The sequence below is a fragment of the Bos grunniens genome, chromosome 1, assembly GCF_055505025.1.
Source record: "Bos grunniens cultivar Pamir isolate PY7600 chromosome 1, Bosgru_T2T1.0, whole genome shotgun sequence".
Taxonomy (NCBI): Eukaryota; Metazoa; Chordata; class Mammalia; order Artiodactyla; family Bovidae; genus Bos; species Bos grunniens.
This window is the reverse complement of record NC_141165.1, coordinates 16,993,038-17,012,574: the sequence shown is the minus strand read 5'-3', so window position 1 is coordinate 17,012,574 and position 19,537 is coordinate 16,993,038. Positions and strand designations below refer to the sequence as shown.

The window sequence follows — 19,537 nt, the reverse complement described above, 5'->3', positions numbered from 1 at the left end:
CTGATTGTCATGTTGTGATCAGCCCAGAGAAAGTAGACATTGTCCATAATATGTATCACTGATTTATAAAAATAGCCTAAGTAGATTATGCATAGATGATAGATAGATAATTAAAAAGGACTCAAGATAGGGAAGGAAGAAGAGGAGATCAAAAATCTGTATAACTGATATTCCTAGGAAAGAGAGGCATAAAAATGAACTAAAAAGTATTAGAATGTTATTTAGGAAGTACTGCAGAAATATCAAGATAAGGAGACTTGTACACAAAAATTAAAGTGGTCACAATGTCCTAAGAATATTTAATGTAGAAAAGTCAACAAGAACCATATCCCTATTTGGATTTATTTTTTAGGACTTTGGGAAATAAATATTTTATAATTGGGTGAAAAAGAAAAAAAAATCTATTCACTTAAGAGAAGAAAATAAATCATATTTACACTCATCTGTATCACAATGACATCCTAGTTTTGAAGACAGTGGGACAATGTAAAATATTCATAGAAACAAAATGTTATAGTCAGGCAAAATAGCATTCAATTATAGAGATTTGAGAGCACATTCTCAAATGGAAATATAGTCAGGAATTATAGCTTCTGTGAAATCATCCTGACAATTAGAAAAAAAATAGTTAATGAAAAAACTGAAGATTATTAATATGAAACTCCAGTTAACAATGTGTAGACTGAAATGCAACTTATTTTGAAATACCTATGTGTAGATTATTTTGAAATATATCAAGAAATATGATGAATTGATGGTTAGAAGGATCAATAAATGGATCACTAGCTGGTAAAGCAAATAGAGTAAATGTTAATTTTAGAATTTAGGTAATGGTTGTGTTCAATACACAATTATTTCAGTTTTTCTGTATGTTTAAAAATGTTCAAAATAAAATATGAAAAATTAATCAAGAAATCAAGGCAGTTCTCTGCCTCATTTCTCTTTTACTACAAGATTAGGAGCAAAGCAACTGTCAAAATCATAGGACAGAAATCAATTGTTGTAAAAGGATGGCAATTTAGAATTACTATAATAAAATTCATAGGAGAAGGAAGAGAGTAGGTAATGTTTATAATCAAGGATAAGATACAGATCCTTTAATGGTGATAAATCAATTAATTAAGATTTAAATGTAAATACCAGAGGAACTTATATAAATAGAATCAAGTAAAACAGAAGGGTGGCATTCTCATGATACTTCATACCTTCATCTTACGTCTTTGTGGAAGACTTGATTATTTCTTTAGAAAAAGAAGATCGAGAATCTCAGAAACATTTGTAACCATTACAAGAATTAAAAACAGTCCATCAACATTCCATGACTTAAAAAGAAATAACCCAAACCCAGGAGGGGATCCTGCGTGCATGCTCAGTCATGTCCAACTCTTTTCAACCCCATGTACTGTAACCAGGCTCCTCTGTCCATGAGATTTTCCAGGCAAGAATACTGGAAATACAGTTCCTACTCCAGGGGATCTTCCTGACCCAGGGATTGAACCTGTGTCTCCTGCAAGTCTCCTACATTGCAGGTGGGTTCTTTACTGCTGAGGCCCTGGGGATGCCCAAGGAGGGGGAGGGATGAACTAAAGAAGCCATGTAAAGAGAAAGCACAGCATAAAGTATAACATCACACAACAGAAATATGATCAACTCATTCTCAGAATGGATCAAAAATTTAATTAGATACCCTTTTGATGATTTTTTTAAAGGTGATTCAAAATACTGATGATTAAAGATGTGGAGGGCGTATCAGGCAAACGTAAACAAAGAGATGGCATCAGTCATGCTCTTTAGTAGACAGGATGGAGAGAGAATGGCCCTTTATAATAGCAAAAGGTATAATCTGTGACACAGATATGGGGTGTGTATATATATATATATACACACACACACACACACACATAGTGAAAATATCACATCAAAATTCATAGAGTAAGATATAAAAGACAGATAGGCAAAAGTATGCTAATAGCAGTAGACTTTACCTCTATCAGGCCACGACTGATCAAACATATCAATACACAAACAATGAAGAAAATAAAGATTTAAACCATACAGTTAAAGAAGACCCTGGTGGGCTACAGTCCATGGGGTTGCAAAGAGTCGGACACAACTTAGTGACTTAACTACAGATGTAATGTAGGGCTTCCCTGGTGGCTCAGTGGTAAAGAATCTGCCTGCCAATGCAGGAGATGAGGGCTCGATCTCTGGGTCTAAAAAATCCCCTGGAGAAGGAAACGACAACCCATTCGTGTTCTTGCCTAGGAAATCCCATGATCAGAGAAGCCTAGCAGGCTACAGTCCGTGAGGTCTGCAAAAGAGTCGGACATGACTTAAGAGACTAAACAACAATGACAACAACATATATGTAATTTACTTGCTTCCCATATGCAAGGGAAAAAATTTCCAGTCTTGAGGACATACTAATATTAGGCCACATAGAAAAGTTCTTTAAATTTTTCAGAGTGGAAATGATACAAATCAGAACTTTCTCTGAACTCAATGTGAAAAAACTACAATTAAACAAGAATTCTCAAGTGGAATTTGCTCTTGAGAGTCACAAAAGGAACCAAAACGGAGATCAGAGATTATCTAGAAATAATGTTAACAAATATAGTTAATGTTGGAACCTATATATTCCAGAAACAACACTTGGAAGAAAATGTAAGGCTTTGCACAGCCATATAAGTAAAAATAAAGGATCAAAATATACAAATGAACTTACTTGCAAAACAGATTCTCAGACTAGAAAACCAACTTATGGTTGCCAGGGGAAGAGATTGTCATGGTGCTTGGAAAGGTCTTGTACACACTGATATATTTAAAATGGATAGCCAACAAGGACCTACTGTATAGCACAGGGAACTCTGCTTCAGTGTTATGTGGCAGCCTGGATGGGAGGGGAGTTTGGGGGAGAATGGGCCCATGCATACGCATGGCCGAGTCTCTTCACTGTTCACCTGAAACTGTCACACCATTGTTAATTGGCTGTATCCCAATACAAAATGAAAAGTTTAAAGCTTGAAAAAAATAAAGGACCTAAATAAATAAGTATCCAATTAATAAAAACAAATGCAAGGATCAATGTATTAGAAGGCAAATTGATACTAGAACTATGAGATAGATCTAACATTTTTAAATAACTAACAAAATACATAAGTGGGTGGTTAAAATAAGCAAGAAGAGAACAAACTTACAAAATTAGAAATGAAAATAGGGGATGAATCCAAGACAGTGATAAAATTAAATGCCATAACACAAATCCATAAAAGAAGGAAATTAGAACCATGCACACTGAAAATGAAGATGGAAATATTATTTGCACACAATATAACTGCAAAACTAAAAAATTCATGACTCTCAATTGAAAAAGCATTACAAATGGTAAAGATAATTCTGTGAAGTGACTGGGTAAAAGGTAAAAATAGACCGCCTAAGGATATGCAAACAACCACCCTTTTGTTACCAAGATCCTATTCATAACAAGAAAAAAGATTAAATGTAATAAAAGTCGGCTTTCTAGGTGGTTCTGTGGTAAAGAATCTGCCTGCCAATGCAGCAGACTCAGGGTTGATCCCTGGGTCTGGAAGATCCCCTGGAGAAGGCAATGGCAACCCACTCCAGTACTCTTGCCGGGAAATCCCATGGACAGAGGAGCCTGGTGGGCTTCGTCCATAGCGTCACAAGCAGTAGGGCATAGCTGAGCGCACACACACACGGCCATATGAAAACATTCTGAAATGCTTCTCAAATATACAAAAGGGCATTTGAATAAGTGGAAGAGTGAAGTCGCTCAGTCGTATCCGGCTCTTTGCGACCCCGGGGGCTGTAGCCTACCAGGCTGCTCCGACTATGGGATTCTCCAGGCAAGAGTACTGGACTGGGTTGCCATTTCCTTCTCCAGGGGATCTTCCCAACCCAGGGTCGAACCTAGGTCTCCCGCATTGGAGGCAGATGCTTTAACCTCTGAGCCAAGGGAAGCCTGGCAGATTCTATTTAATACAAGAACTATTAATACACTAAGAAGGGCACTTCTTGAATTAATCTGTACATTCAGACCACAATAATGAAATACCAAACAGATATTTTCCCAGATAACCTGATTTTAAGGCTAGCGTGCAAAATTATCCAGAAAAAAAAAATCTTCAAAAACTTAGTAAATAAGGCAGAAATAGATGTACCAGATATTTAAACATATTTCAAGAATGTAGCAGGGTGCATGAATAGACAGAAGAACAGAACAGAAGAGAGAGACCAGAAGACAAATAAATTAAAAAAAAAAATCAGTGTGTGACAAAAATAGCATTGGATATCAATAGAAAGAAAATCAATTTTTCAATAAATGGTGTTAAGATAACTAGAACTTCTGGGGGGAAAAAATGAAAGCACATACTACCCAACTCATCAAATTAAAACAAGTTCCAGGGATTTAAACGACACAAAATAATGTAGTTAGAATAAAAATGGATAAAAGGTTTCATATAACCTAAAATGGGGGGTGTCTTTCTAAGTACGATACAACAATGTGATGTCATAAAACAGTTCATGGATTCAGCCACATAAGCAAAATATTTTTGTAAGGCAAAAGCAAAGAAAGTAAAAAAAATCCACAGTGCATAATATGGAAAAAAGAGTTTGTCAAACTGTGATGAGATCCTATAAATCAATTATTAAAGAAAAACTCAACCACCCAAAAGAAAAATGGATGAGGAATATAAATTGATGGTTAACTGAAAAGGAAGTCTGAGTGTGAAGGACTATATGAAATGATGCTTTATTCACTCATGAGAGATGCTCATGAAATTCTTGAGATACTGTTTTCACCTATCAGAGTGGCAGAAAAAAAATGCTGATGACATGTGTCAGCCAAGAATGTGTGGACATACCCATACAGCACGGATGGAAATTAAGTTGATAAAAGATCTCAAGAGACATAATTTAACAACATCCAACACAATTTTAACTTTTGATTTGGAAGGTTCACTTCTTGGCATTTATGTAACAGATATACAGGGCACCTTCAAGCTTATTAACTTTTAAGAATATTAGTTTAGCCCTGTTCATAATTATAAAAGAACTGAACAACACGTACTGCTCATCAATAAAGACCTGGCTAAGTAAATTGAAGTGTACTGATGAAACAGAAACCATACAGCCATTTAAAAGAAAGAGGAATCTGACATGAATTAAAGTGTTACTCAGGAAAGCGTAAGTTACAGTTTCCCGCTTATGCAAATAAATTATATATTTTCGTATGTTTGAAAATGCATAGAACATCTTTGAAAGACTATCCAATGAACTGGTAACAGTGTTTGCCTATGAAGTGGGGAACTGGGTGACTACAGGCAAAGAAGATTAACTCTTAATAAAAACATTGACAATTACACAGCAATAATGATAGCTGCGGAGAAGGCAATGGCACCCCACTCCAGTACTGTTGCCTGGAGAATCCAGGACGGAGGAGCCTGGCGGGCTGCAGTCCATGAGGTCTCGAAGAGTCGGACACGACTGAGCAACTTCACTTTCACTTTCCACTGTCATGCATTGGAGAAGGAAATGGCAACCCACTCCAGTGTTCTTGCCTGGAGAATCCCAGGGATGGGGGAGCCTGGTGGGCTGCTGTCTATGGGGTCTCACAGAGTTGGACACGACTGAAGCAACTTAGCAGCAGCAACAATAGCTGAGATTTTCTAAAATCCCTTTGCCAGGATCTGACATTATTTATCTATCCATCCATCTATTCATCTATCTATCTAATTAAATACTGTAATATTTAAGCCTGTCTTAACACTGTGAGTAATTACATTAAGTCCTGGACTTTCAGCAGTTTAGAGACGTTCAGTAATCTGCCCCAGGTCAACCCACCCAGCTCTGCAGTTGTAGCAGTGGCTTCACACTCAAGCATTCTGCCCCTCTAGTTAGGAAGATATGATAGTAGAACATCATTCCCAAAGATGTTCATATCTGTAGCTGCAGAATCTGTGGATAAATCAGCTGATCTTAAAGTAGATTAACCTGCATGATTCAGATAGGCCCATCGTAATGACAAGCATCCTTAAAATTGACAGTGAGAATTGGGAGAGTCAATGTCTGCATGAAATGATGTCAGAAAAACTTGACCAGCCATTTTCAGCTTTGAAGACACAAGGGGCCCTGAGCAAGTAGTCCATAGAAGCTATAAAAGGCAAGAAATCTGTTTCTCCTCTGGAGCCTCCAGAAAGAGACATATGCCTGCCAATTCTTTGATTTTAGCCCAGTAAGACTCACTTAGCCCACTGGACTTCTGGCATCCACACCGTAAGTCCGTAACTGTGTTGTCTTAAGTCACTTAGGTTTGTAGGAAGTTGTTAAAGCAGCAACAGGAAGTTAGTGCAGTGAATAAGAGGAGAAGGACCAGAGGCAGAGAAGAAGGCAGGAGGGAGCAGGGTGGGATTGAAAACCTCTTCACTGCCCTTGGAATTCCCTTCCTGCATGTTTCTATAAGACGTCACACAGGGACTGAATGAGATTCCAGCCACGCCACCTGCAACTGAACCCAGAGCTCCTCTCAGCTGAGTCCGGCGCTTCTCACGTGTCATCCCCACACCAGCAGAGGGTCATCTGAGAACAGGTTACAAAAGCAAATTCTTGGGCTCCTTTTCAGACACCTGGAATCAGCTCCTCTGAGAATGGTGGCCCACAATCTGATTTAATAAGCCTTCTAATTCTGAACTGGCGCTTGTCTGAGAACTATTATCCTCATGTGGCTGTTGGTTGAGGCTGGTCGGGGCCCCCAACTTATAGAATGTTGAAATCACCAGGTTTTTTTTTTTTTTTTTTAAGTCTCAGTGCACCCTAGGCCAATTGAATTGGAATGTTCCAGTGTAGAAGGTGAGTCAGGAAAATAACCCATTCAAATCAATATAGATCAATGCCAGAAATTGTCTTATATTCTGTCTTCCAAGAGCATAACAGAGGAGCCTTGAATAGTAAGGAAATGACCCTTTCTTCCGACAACTTGTCTGATTATAAGCATGTGTGTTAAAAAAAAGAAAAACAATATTTTCTGCAAGATTGTCAAATTCTAAGGTCTGTTTGTTTTTAAAGCATAAAAATAGAAGAGGAACATGTCCTTGCTGTTTTGAGTGGCAGAATCGTGCCAGCAAAACTCTCAGGAAGACTGTGAAATATGCAGATGTGGTCACAAGGGTATACTATAAGTGGAACTGTGGCTCAAAAAGAAACGCCGGCATCCCACAGACATGCGCACCGCCCCACCTGTGAGCCCAGATTCACTGCTCATGACTGGGGCGTTGCAGGGGATCACAAGTGTGCTTGTGTCCTTTTGGAAATAAGACAAAACACAGCCTAGGTACATCTTACCTTCCTGGGACTTAAGACAAATAACATTCACTCACCCCAATCTAGAGCCACCTCTGCCCTGATACCACCTTTCATTCTTGAAAGTCTTTGATTTAAACAACAGCCTCCCATGTCCTCACCATCTCCCACATGACTATTGATTAGAAACACACACAGTTTCAGGGATGGAGGGTGAGAAGGGTATACTGCAGTCCATGCCATTTCCTGAAAGCCTGAATCCCCTCTGTGGTGATTTTGACCAGCAGGTCTCCATCTTATGCTTGAATGCTCACAGAGATGGGGGACTCATTACCTCACAGGGCAGCCCTCTCCATTTTTAAAATAATGGTTTTTTTAATAGTAAGTTCTATGGAATATTAGTCAACCATAAAAAAGGAATGAAATGGGGTTATGTGAAGAGACATGAATGGACCTAGAGACTGCCATTCAGCGTGAAGTAAGCCAGAAAGAGAAAAACAAGTTTCATATATAAATGCATATGTGTGGAATTTAGAAAAATGGGATACCTGATGTGTTTTGCAAAACAGAAACAGATATAGAGAACAAAAGTATGGGGAAAAGAGGGAGATGAATTGGCAATTGGGATTGACATCTACACACTGCTGATACTATGTATAAAACAGCTAACTAATGAAAACCTACTTCATAGCACAGGGAACTCTACTCAGTGCTCTCTGATGACCTAAACAGGAAGGAAATCCAAAAAAGAGAGGCTATATGCATACATATAGCTCACTGACTTCTGTACAGTGGAAACAGAACATTGTAAAGCAACTACACTCCAATAAAAATTAATAAAAAATTGTAAGTTCCTCCTTGGGCTTCCCTGGTGGCTCAGAGGTTAAAGCGTCTGCCCGCAATGCGGGAGACCTGGGTTTGATCCCTGGGATGGGAAGATCCCCTGGAGAAGGAAATGGCAACCCACTCCAGTATGCTTGCTTGGCGAATCCCATGGATGGAGGAGCCTGGAGGGCTACAGTCCACGGGGTCGCAAAGAGTCGGACACGACTGAGCGACTTCACTTTCACTTTCAAGTTCCTCCTTATATGGACCTGAAACTGCTCTCTCTATTCTCAGCTTCTATTTATGCCTTTGCTGTCCAGGTGTGGAGGGGACACACTATTAAAAATATTATACTATTTGTACAATTATTTATACAAATACTTGCACAAATATTACACTATTACAAATATCACTATTACAAAGCCCTTCTGACCCTTGCTGACTGCAGCCATGAAATTAAAAGACACTTACTCCTTGTAAGGAAAATTATGACCAACCTAGATAGCATATTCAAAAGCAGAGACATTACTTTGCCAACAAAGGTTCATCTAGTCAAGGCTATGGTTTTTCCTGTGGTCATGTATGTATGTGAGAGTTGGACTGTGAAGAAGGCTGAGCACTGAAGAATTGATGCTTTTGAACTGTGGTGTTGGAGAAGACTGTTGAGAGTCCCTTGGACTGCAAGGAGATCCAACCAGTCCATTCTGAAGGAGATCAGCCCTGGGATTTCTTTGGAAGGAATGATGCTAAAGCTGAAACTCCAGTACTTTGGCCACTTCATGTGAAGAGTTGACTCATTGGAAAAGACTCTGATGCTGGGAGGGATTGGGGGCAGGAGAAGGGGACGACAGAGGATGAGATGGCTGGATGGAATCACTGACTCGATGGACGTTGAGTTTGAGTGAACTCCGGGAGTTGGCAATGGACAGGGAGGCCTGGCATGCTGCGATTCATGGGGTCGCAAAGAGTCGGACACGACTGAGCAACTGATCTGATCTGATCTGATCTCTGACCCTTGCAAATAACTGACACACTTCCTATCTTCTCCAGCTTGCATATCCTTACTTTCTTCAAGGCAAAATGACAGCAATTTCTTGGAGACCCTCTCAAAGGGTTTTAAAAAAATCATCAAGGCTCCAAGCACATCATAACTCCTCTGTGACCTGACATATAGGTTTGATTTCTGCGGTTTCCAGGGACACTCATAGGAACTCGATTGAACTTAGCTCTTTATCACCTCCAAAAATCATAATTTTCCCTAATGAAGTTACATTTGAAAACTTTAAAATTTTACATTAACGTAATTAATCTTTGTATTAACTTTGCCCCCTATATTTCCAGGAACATTAAAATACCTGGATCTCATGGATTTAGAATTTAAGCCAAGGATAAATATACTAGTCTGTGTCTAAAGGCACTTTCACCACTTTCACCACCAGGGGGCTCTCACATTTTGGTCAAGGGTTGCCATTTCCTTCTCCACATTGGTACTTTACCTGCATTTAAAAAATTAATAAAGGGGATAGAAAACAACATTCAAGTTTAAATGTAAGATGTTACTGACACAAAGATACAGCAGAATTTTTTGATTTGTTTCTTAACCTAATATACTATCTCTTTACACACATATACGCACATTTAATTCATAATTGTGCTGTGCTATGTTTAGTCGCTCAGTTGTGTCTGACACTGCGACCCCATGGACTGTAGCCTGCCGGGCTCATCTGTCCATGGGATTTCCCAGGCAAATATTGGAGTGGGTCGCCATTTAATCCTCCAGTGGATCTTCCTCACCCAGGGATCAAACTCATGTCTCCTGCATCTCCTGCATTTCAGGCAGATTCTTTCCTGCTGAGCCACAGGGAATTAATAATTTCTTAAACATTTAATTGATCTTTATCCACAAATTTATTTAAATTTTTTACCATTTGTCTTTATCAGTAGGAACTCTCATATGACCATTTATGTGAAACAATGAATGCTCTACTTTCAGAAATATATTGCTTTCCAAAGGCATATATTCAGAAGAATGAAAGATGGCATGAAATTAATTTGCCTGTCAAACTGAAAACGATAAGAGAGACAATGCTTAATGTTGAAAAGGGTAAGAGAAGAGTCATTACTCTTACACAAACTTGTTAGACATGAAACTTATATTTTGGAGGGCAATTTGGAAAATGATGGCATATTGTAAAATGTGTGTGCAAAGAGATATGCTCAAATATTGGATTTTTTTTTACCAGCAATGTTTATAATAATGAAAATGAAGGGATAAGATGAAAGCCAAAGAGTAGGAAACTAGTTAAAAAATACAATTACATATCAGAGAGACAGAAAGAGACTGAGAAAGAAAGGATGTGAAGAGGAAGAGAGAAGAGAAACAAGAAGAAAACAAATACCATTTTCTCCAAAATCAGCTGTATGTATACATATATGCCCTTCTTCTTGGACCTCCCTCCCACCCCACCCCTATCCCACCCCTCTAGGTCATCACAGCGCACTGAGCTGAGATCCGTGCCCTCTACAGCAGCTCCCCACTAGCTGTCTATTTTACACATGGTACTATATATATATATATATATATATACACACACATATATATATGTCAATGATACCCTCAATTTGTCCCAACCTCTCCATCCAGCCCTGTGAATGTAGATCTCAGGCACCCTTTCTCAGAAGTGACTGGATGGAAGAGGAAGAAGGAGAACTCAGAGGAAGATACAGGACTTGGGAAACCCAACACCAGGGAGAAATGTAAGGAATACTGAGAGTCACACAGAGGGGTTGGGGCTATGCAGGCAGCGGCCACTTCAGAGGGGCACCCAGGGGTGGGGGTGGGGGCTGGGGAGCTCTAGAACTGAGAAGTTACCTGGCACACGTGACTGTGTAGAACAGTGTTCTGAGCTGCGAAGTGTGGAAGTCTTAGCTGTTTAAAGCAAAAATGGTGGACGGATCCAGACTGTCATACAAAATGAGGTAAGGCAGATGGAGAAAAACAAGTACCATACAATAACCCATATATGTGGAATCTAGAAAAAAGGTATCACTGACCTTATTTTACAAAACAGAGATAGAGACACAGATGTGGAAAACAAACATATGAACACAAAGAGGAAGGGGGCTGAGATGAACATATACATACCATTGACAGGTACGTGCATGCGAAGTTGCTTCAGGCGTGTCCAGCTCTTTGCCACCCTATGGACCGTAGACCACCAGGCTCCCAGGCCCTCTGTCCATGGGATTCTCCAGGCAAGAATACTGGAGTGGGCTGCCATGCCCTCCTCCAGGGGATCTTCCAACCCAGGGATCGAACAGTGTTTCGTGTGTCTCCTTCACCGGTAGGTGGGATCTTTACCACTAGTGCCACCTGGGAAGCCCATACTATTGATGCTATAAGAGATAATTAACTAATGAGAAACTACTGTATAGCGCAGGGAACTCTAATCAATGCTCTGTGACACCTAAATGGGAAGGAAATCAAAAAAAGAGGGAGTATTTTTTTACGTATAGCTGATCCACATTGCTGTACAGTAGAAACTAATACAACATTGCAAGCAACTCTACTCCAAAAAATACAAATAATTTTTAAAAATGGCAAAAAGGGAAAATGTGATTACAGAACACTACCTGCCTCAGTGGTTCATGGTATTTATATGGTTATAATGGATTTGACTAAAAACTGAGACAAGTACATGGGAATAAAGGATATCTAAGTTTCCGATCTATTGTAACATGAAATCAGTAGATACATGAATAAGACTTAGAAACTTATTAAAGTAGGAAGAAATTTAAAGGAGGCAATAATTTTGAAGTAAATTTAAAATTAAAGAAATTGGGTAAAGTGAATAGCAAAAGGACTTGTAAAAACTGATGGAAGGGATGGCCTTTGTGGAGGGAAATGGAGGGATTAAAAATATTTACATAGAGTGTTTGATTAAAAGTGCCCATGAGGCAAACATGTGCTATGCAAAAGTGTTTTAATAGGTTCAAGGACTTCCCTGGTGGTTCCGTAGCTACGACTCCACAGTCCCAATTCAGGGGGCCTGGGTTTGATCCCTGGTCAGGGAGCTAGATCCCACATGCTGCAACTAAGACCCAGCCCAGCCAAATAAGACATAAATATTTTTTAAAAAGAGGTTCAGTAGGGGAAAAAAGCATAATCTTATATTACCATAGGAGAAAAATTTAGATAAATCTACTCCAACAAGTTTAAAATTAATTGCTCATCTCTGGGGCATAGGCTTATAGGGGTTTCTCACTTTTTAATAATCATTCCTGTTTCCTGAATATTTTATAGGACATCTATCTTTTGTCTGTTACCTAACAATGACATACTTACCATAAATGTTATAACTCATAAAATGAAGTTATATATTTTGTTTCAGGTTTGGCCATAAAAGGAAAAGTTATGTAACCTTATACAGTACAGAGAGCTGCTCAAACAAGAAAAATTTAGTAAATATGACCACCAGGAACTCCATTAGGCCATTAGTCTCATGTGTCTGTCTTGCTGTAGCTCACTGTTCACTGAGCCCAGGGGAGGCAAGCCGCCAGCTAAGAGGCTGCAGGAAAATGTGAGCAGCCCTAGGAGCTGCAGATGCGTTTCTTCCCTAATGGTGGAGGCAGAGGTGGTGGCCGCAGCAGACGTAACGTAACACAGCCCAACACACCTGTGAGGGCTTTCTAGGTGGAGCTTATTTATGCTTACTGAACAAAAGTAGCCAGTGGCCAAGCAAGTACCTCATGATGCACATGCTCAGTTCTATAAGTGATCTGTTACACAATCATTATTTACAAAACGTGGGGTGAGATAGACTGACCACCGCCAGCTGGCCAATTGCTTTCTCCCTATGTTCCATCCCCTTCTGGGTCTCTCGCCTCACAAGCTATGTGTAGTCCATCTTCTGTGACATTTCCTTGGCGAGTAACACTGACCCTTGGATTTACATCTTGCAACAGCAGTAGATGTTTTGTAGCATCTACAAAAACAAATAGCTACATCCCCAACACATAGCAAAGCCCAGTGCCAGGTATCACCTGGAACTCATGTTGCAGTCCTTGCCCTCATGGGAAAAGAAGAGCCACCCACCACATGTGGAGTGCCTTTATCTCCCGAGGCCAAGTCCAGTCCACAGTCTGTCCTTGTGAGATTGCAGGAGAGCCTCCACACAGGCAACTCAACCCCAGTGGGACTTAAATCCGCACAGGTGCCAGGCCCATTCCTTGAAAGGGGGGATTTTTGAGGCGTTCACAGCCCACCCACATGATTCCAAATGCTTTATAAGCTCTGGTTCACATTGTTCTAAATCCGCAAGAGAACCAAGTTAGTAGCACAGCATGAGACACAGACTTTACCTCCACACAGAGAGCCATACAATTTCCAAAGCTAAGGACACAGCCTTTACAGTATTTCAAAGTGTGAAAGGGCATCAGAAGGAACATCGTGGGCACCATGTAATCTTTAACTGGACTGCCTGTATCTCTTGCTGTGGGTTCTTCCCACACTTGGTAAACAGCTGCTCCAGTCTCAGTTGCCGCCATTGCTCCAGGAACAGAGCATTGGGCTGTTTTATCAATTTTATTTCTGTCAACTCCCACTGTCAGCACATCAGCCCATATTTGCATTCTCCTTACCCGGTAGGGGCCTTTACCAGCTTGGCCCTGTTTTGGGACCTTCACACTTCAAATCCCCTCTGCCTGCTGCCATCCCTTTACTTCTCCCAAGCTCGCCAACATCGAGGTAGCAGTTAAGGAATCAAAAGAGGTGGACGGGGAATTGTACAAAATGGTGTCTCACATGCCACCTGTAAAGCATTTGTCATCTGGAGGATCCTTCCACTCATTGCTGCTGCTGCTGCTGCTAAGTCACGTCAATTGTCTCTGACTCTGTGCGACCCCATAGACGGCAGCCCACAGGCTCCCCTGTCCTAGGATTCTCCAGGCAAGAACACTGGAGTGGGTTGCCATTTCCTTCTCCAGTGCATGAAAGTGATAAGTGAAAGTGAAGTCGCTCAGTCGTGTCCGACTCCTAGAGACCCCATGGACTGCAGCACACCAGGCTTCTCCATCCATGGGATTTTCCAGGCAAGAGTACTGGGGTGGGGTACCATTGCCTTCTCTCCTCCACTCATCAGGCCAACATAGAAGCTCAAAGGATGGATGTCCGGCTGGCTCCAAGCACAGTGATGGTTTCCCTGTCATTGTCCACCACTCTGAAGCCCAGGTCCTTGTATTTTCTGCACTTCACTTGCCATCCTGAGCGACATTTCTGGCTCTCTGCAGTCTCAGTGGACTCCTCAGGGCTCCACAGGGATGGGTTCGCAGGCCCTGACCCAGCTCTATGGTTTCCCTTTCCCTTTTGCCTTTTTTCTCTCTCTCCACTGGGGTTAGTCCTTGCACTTTGCCAGCCTTTGTGCACTTCATCCTGACTGCAGAGTCTGTCCTGTTCCTCTTCCCTTTGGCCTCCCAGAGCAACCACACCTCCTCGGCCGTGTCCTTCTGCTGCACAACGGGCCTTGCTAACAAGTGGGGACCCACAGTCTTATAACGTTCGTTAGTCTCATAATGTTCCCTTACCACCTCACTATCAGGGATGCTGGGTTCTTCAGGGTCACGCAGTTCTTGCTCTAATACCACTACACATTGAGCTAGTTCTTCCAGGCATCTCTGCACTGCATACCTACACTGCATCACGTAGGGCATGATCCATATTCACCTTCAGGGCAGTCAGGAAAATCCAGCCTACGGTACCAGCAGCAGTCAGTGCTGCCTTGTTCGGCAAAGGGGAACTCACTGCCTCTAACACCTTTTCAATGCTATCCTGGGACCAGTCAACTGTCTCCCAGTCTTCTACAGGGGCCCATGAAGAGAGGACCTCAGTCACTGGGTTCCACATGCTATGCGGTGGCCACTGGCTTCCTCCATCCATTGGAGCCTCAGGCTCCTCCACCTGCTGGGAATCCTGCTGACAATGCCAACTGTCTTGCTGTGTGACACTGTTGGCCAAACCCGGGGTAGGCAAGGCATGAGATTAGAGGCTGGAAGAAAATGTGAGGAGTTGTAGGAGCTGCAGACATGTTTATTCTCTGGTGGTGACCATGGCAGCAACAGACATAAAATTACACACCCCAACACACCCGCAAGGGCTTTCCAGGTGGACCTTATAATGCTTACAGAAGAAAAGTAGCCCATGGCCAAGCAAGTACCTCGTGACACGCATGCCCAGTGTGGTAAGTGAGCTCAGCTGTTACATAATCATTACTCACAAAACGTGGGGCGAGAGAGCCTGACCACTGCCACCTGGCCAATCACTCTTTTCCTAAAGTCTGCTTTACAGGAAAAAGGCTTGGAATGCTATATCCACACAAAAAAGTATTGAGTCATTTTGGTTTTGTTTAGCAACTTTATTTTCATTACAGATATTTTATGGTTTTTCATACCTAGACTCTAGTCATCATATTCGGTTTTCTCTAGCCATTTCTTTTCTGGTGTTTTCGCCCTTTAATGCATCACAGGGGGTAAGGTGTAACTGGGAAACATCCATCCCTGGCAACTTTCTTTTCAGAGGTTCACTGTCATCAACAAATTCTGATTTAGTAGCAAGTTATCCTATCAAAGTAAATGCTTTACTTTCTCTTTATTATTATTTAAAGTTCAGTTTTTGTTTTTGTTTTTGTTTTTTTTTAGGTTAACTGAATTTCTATAGAATTTTAAAATATATCAATTTAGGTTATTATTTGAAATTTTTGTTGTATATTTTAGCACAAATACATTTGCTTAATTATTACTGGGCAGCACTTTACCTCTTAAGTTCTGACTTTACCTCTTAAGTTTCTGGCAGAGGAAATAGCCAGTTTACAAGCCAGAGAAAGGAACTCCCATTAGGCAGAGACAAGCTGATTAATAAGGTCAGGATGGTGTTGGATCTTCCCTCATTGGAGAATCTACCTTTTTGGGTACCAGCTGGTTAGGGACAGAAATGACATTAGATTTACAGTGATTCTTTGCTGCCGCTGCTGCTGCTAAGTCGCTTCAGTCGTGTCCGACTCTGTGGGACCCCATAGTCGGCAGCCCACCAGGCCCCGCCGTCCCTGGGATTCTCCAGGCAAGAACACTGGAGTGGGTTGCCATTTCCTTCTCCAATGCATGAAAGTGAAAAGTGAAAGTGAAGTCGCTCAGTCGTGTCCGACTCTGCGACCCCATGGACTGTAGCCTACAAGGCTCCTCTGTCCATGGAATTTTCCAGGCAAGAGTACTGGAGTGGGTTGCCATTTCCTTCTCCAACAGTGATTCTTTACCCAGGGCTTAAAAAAAAAAGAAAGAAAGAAAATATAGCAACTAAGTATGCATGGAGTGGTACTAAGGTCCCAGTTCTAAGTGACTGGCAGGGATGAAATCATTGAATCCCCCACAGCGGCCTGATCAGCAGGGCTCTGTTTTCCCCTTGCTTCATTGATGGAGAAATGGACAATGGAGATGAACCATGCCAGCAATGCCCAACTCTTTTGGCACCAGGGACTGGTTTTATGGAAGACAATTTTTCCACTGATGGTGGGATGGGAGGAGGATGTTTTCAGGATGATTCAAGAGCATTCCATTTATTGTGCACTTGATTTCTATTATTATATCATTTCAATCTCAGATCATCAGGCATTAGATCCTGGAGGCTGGGAACCCTGGCACTGAGTCTACACTGTAGACCACCTGCCCAAGGGCACAGGGTTGAGTAGCTGTGGAGCCAGCCTTTACTCTTAGTAATCCGGCTCCACCCTCCATGAAGCTGTGACCACATAAGATCTTTGCTGAGGGGGAGAAGTGCTGCTCCATCCTTCTACCAGGAGGGAAAGCTCAGAGCAGTGAAGAGACTGTCCAGGGATGAAGCTGGTCTGGAACTCACACTCTGAGCCTGGTCTCACTGTGGCAGCTTTTAGTTCTGTGATGTCACTTAGACAAAATGACATCTATTTGTCACTTAGACGTGTCAAAGAAATGGTGTGTCTGTGCATAAATATGGAGAATGGGGACACTTCACCCTTCAATTCTTAAATTTAGAACATAAGATTACATCACATCTCAAAACACATGTTCCTGAGGAGATGGCTGTGAAGTTATTTTTTTCATATTGAATCATATTTTAAATTCAGGAAGAGTTATTTAAAGTTATCCTGAATAAATCACTTTTTAAAACTAAAGAAAACTTTTGGGAAATATCTTTCAATCTACCAGTTCTAATTGTCATAAATTTGTTTCAGTTAAATAGAGATACACATGCATCTTGTTGTACTGGCCATATTGTTTCCTAAAAGGAAAAAGAGAGAGGGATAAAACTTCATTTTGAAATAATTTTATCTTGGATTGTTAATTACTAGGTGGTGCTAGTGGTAAAGAACTTGCCTGCCAATGCAGGAGACTTAAGAGACACAGGTTCAACCCCTGGGTCATGAAGATCCCCTGGAGGAGGGCATGGCAACCCACTCCAGTATTTTTGCCTGGAGGATTCCCATGGACAGAGGAGCCTGGTGGGCTACAGCTCATGAGGTCACAAAGAGTTAGATACGACTGAAGCGAATTTGGCCCCCGGAGAAGGCAATGGCAATCCATTCCAGTACTCTTGCCTGGAAAATTCCATGGACAGAGGAGCCTGGTAGGCTGCAGTCCATAGGGTCGCTAAGAGTCGGACATGACTGAGTGACTTCACTTTCACTTTTCACTTTCATGCATTGGAGAAGGAAATGGCAACCCACTCCAGTGCTCTTGCCTGGAGAATCCCAGGGACAGGGAGCCTGGTGGGCTGCCATCTGTGGGGTCGCACAGAGTTGGACACGACTGAAGCGACTAAGCAGCAGCAGCTGCCCAAATACACACACATGGGAACTTAGAGGGTCAAGATTGATACTTCAGAGTTCAAAATCAAACACAAGAATAGTTGATTTGGTCTGCTTCATGTGTGAGTTTCTTTCAGAGGAGGTGGATTATTTCTAACGTTCCTGTGTTAAAGTGGTTTTTTGTTAAAAAAGAGTGACCGGTACTCATTTCTCAAAACAATTACTCTGTGTGTCTCCTAGTCTATCTCCTTCAAGAATTTGGGAATGCTACCTCTCCCTGGATCTGTGTGCACAATGTAGAAGCTTGGTACAGAACAGCGTGCATCTCCATGACGCAGGAAAGGAGAAGAGGAAGCACAGCTTCCCGGGCTTATTAGCACACACACAGAAGAGCCTTGATATTTTTGTTGCAAAGGTCGTCCAGGTCGGCCCTGTTGGTGGGCTGTGAACTTACTTCCCAGCAAACAAGACAGTTCACATGCAGCAAAAATTTATTTGATCAGAAACATCAGTGCCATTTGGGAGGAATCAAGAAGCAATTCACCAAACTGGCAGAGACCTTGCTAAAAAGCAGCCATCGTCAGTCAGTTCATATTCTGGCAAGAACTGCCAGGCCCTCTCAGTTAATGGCTATGAACTTATTGGCCAGACTGAAATAGAAAGACCTCTTGACCTGCATTCAGGGAAGTGAAAGTGAAAGTTGCTCAGCTGTGTCCAACTCTTTGCGACTCCATGGACTATACAGTCAATGGAATTCTCCAGACCAGAATACGGGAATGGGTAGCCTTTCCCTTCTCCAGGGGATCTCCCCAACCCAGGGATCCAACCAATGTCTTCCACATTGCAGGCGAATTCTTTACTAGCTGAGCCACAAGGGAAGCCCAAGAACACTGGAGTGGGTAGCCTATCCCTTCTCCAGCGGATCCTCCCAACCCAGGAACTGAACCAGGGTCTCCTGCATTGCAGTTGGATTCTTTACCAACTGAGCTATGAGGGAAACCCAAGAGGGACATATTCCTTTTGGATGATGATTAAGGTTATATCAAATGTGCAATGTGAAGGAGATAAATGTTGGAATTCCTTATGAAACTTACTGGGTATCTACCCCTGAAAATAATCAGTAACTATAAATGAAGGGGTAGATTCAAGGTGGCTTGGTGGTAAAGAATCTGCCTGTCGATGCAAGAGACATGGGTTTTATCCCTGGGTGGGGAGTATTCCCTGGAGGATGAAATAGCAACTCACTCTAGCATTCTCACCTAGGACATCCCATGGGCAGAGGAGCCTGGTGGGCTACAACCCATGGAGTTGCAAAGCACTGGACACAACTGAGCAACTAAATAACAAACTACATGCAAACAAGTATAGGTAATTATTAAACTAAAAACACATAAAGACAGGTATAGAAGGTTCCAGAAAATGGTCCAAGAATACCCTTGGTATGCCCCTTTCAGCACAGACTCTTCTATCTCACTGTTTTCTAACATTTTTTTTAGTAGAACACACTTACTGCTCTTCATCTAAAAATTAACAATAATGATAAACAAATAAATACATAACTG

At 41.6% G+C, this 19,537-nt stretch overlaps 1 protein-coding gene across 2 annotated transcripts in view; it reads right to left on the bottom strand.

Moving 5' to 3' along the window:
• DSCAM (DS cell adhesion molecule) overlaps positions 1–19,537 on the bottom strand; it is an 859,211-nt gene that overhangs the window by 425,218 nt on the left and 414,456 nt on the right. The window contains exon 1 of one of the 2 annotated variants that reach the window (XM_086341667.1): positions 11,291–11,566. The exons of the other annotated variant lie outside the window; for it this stretch is intronic. Coding sequence (XP_086197793.1) covers positions 11,291–11,426 — 136 coding nt within the window. The 5' untranslated portion in view covers positions 11,427–11,566. Of the gene's footprint in view, positions 1–11,290; positions 11,567–19,537 lie in introns of those variants that run through there. 2 annotated transcript variants of the gene reach the window in all.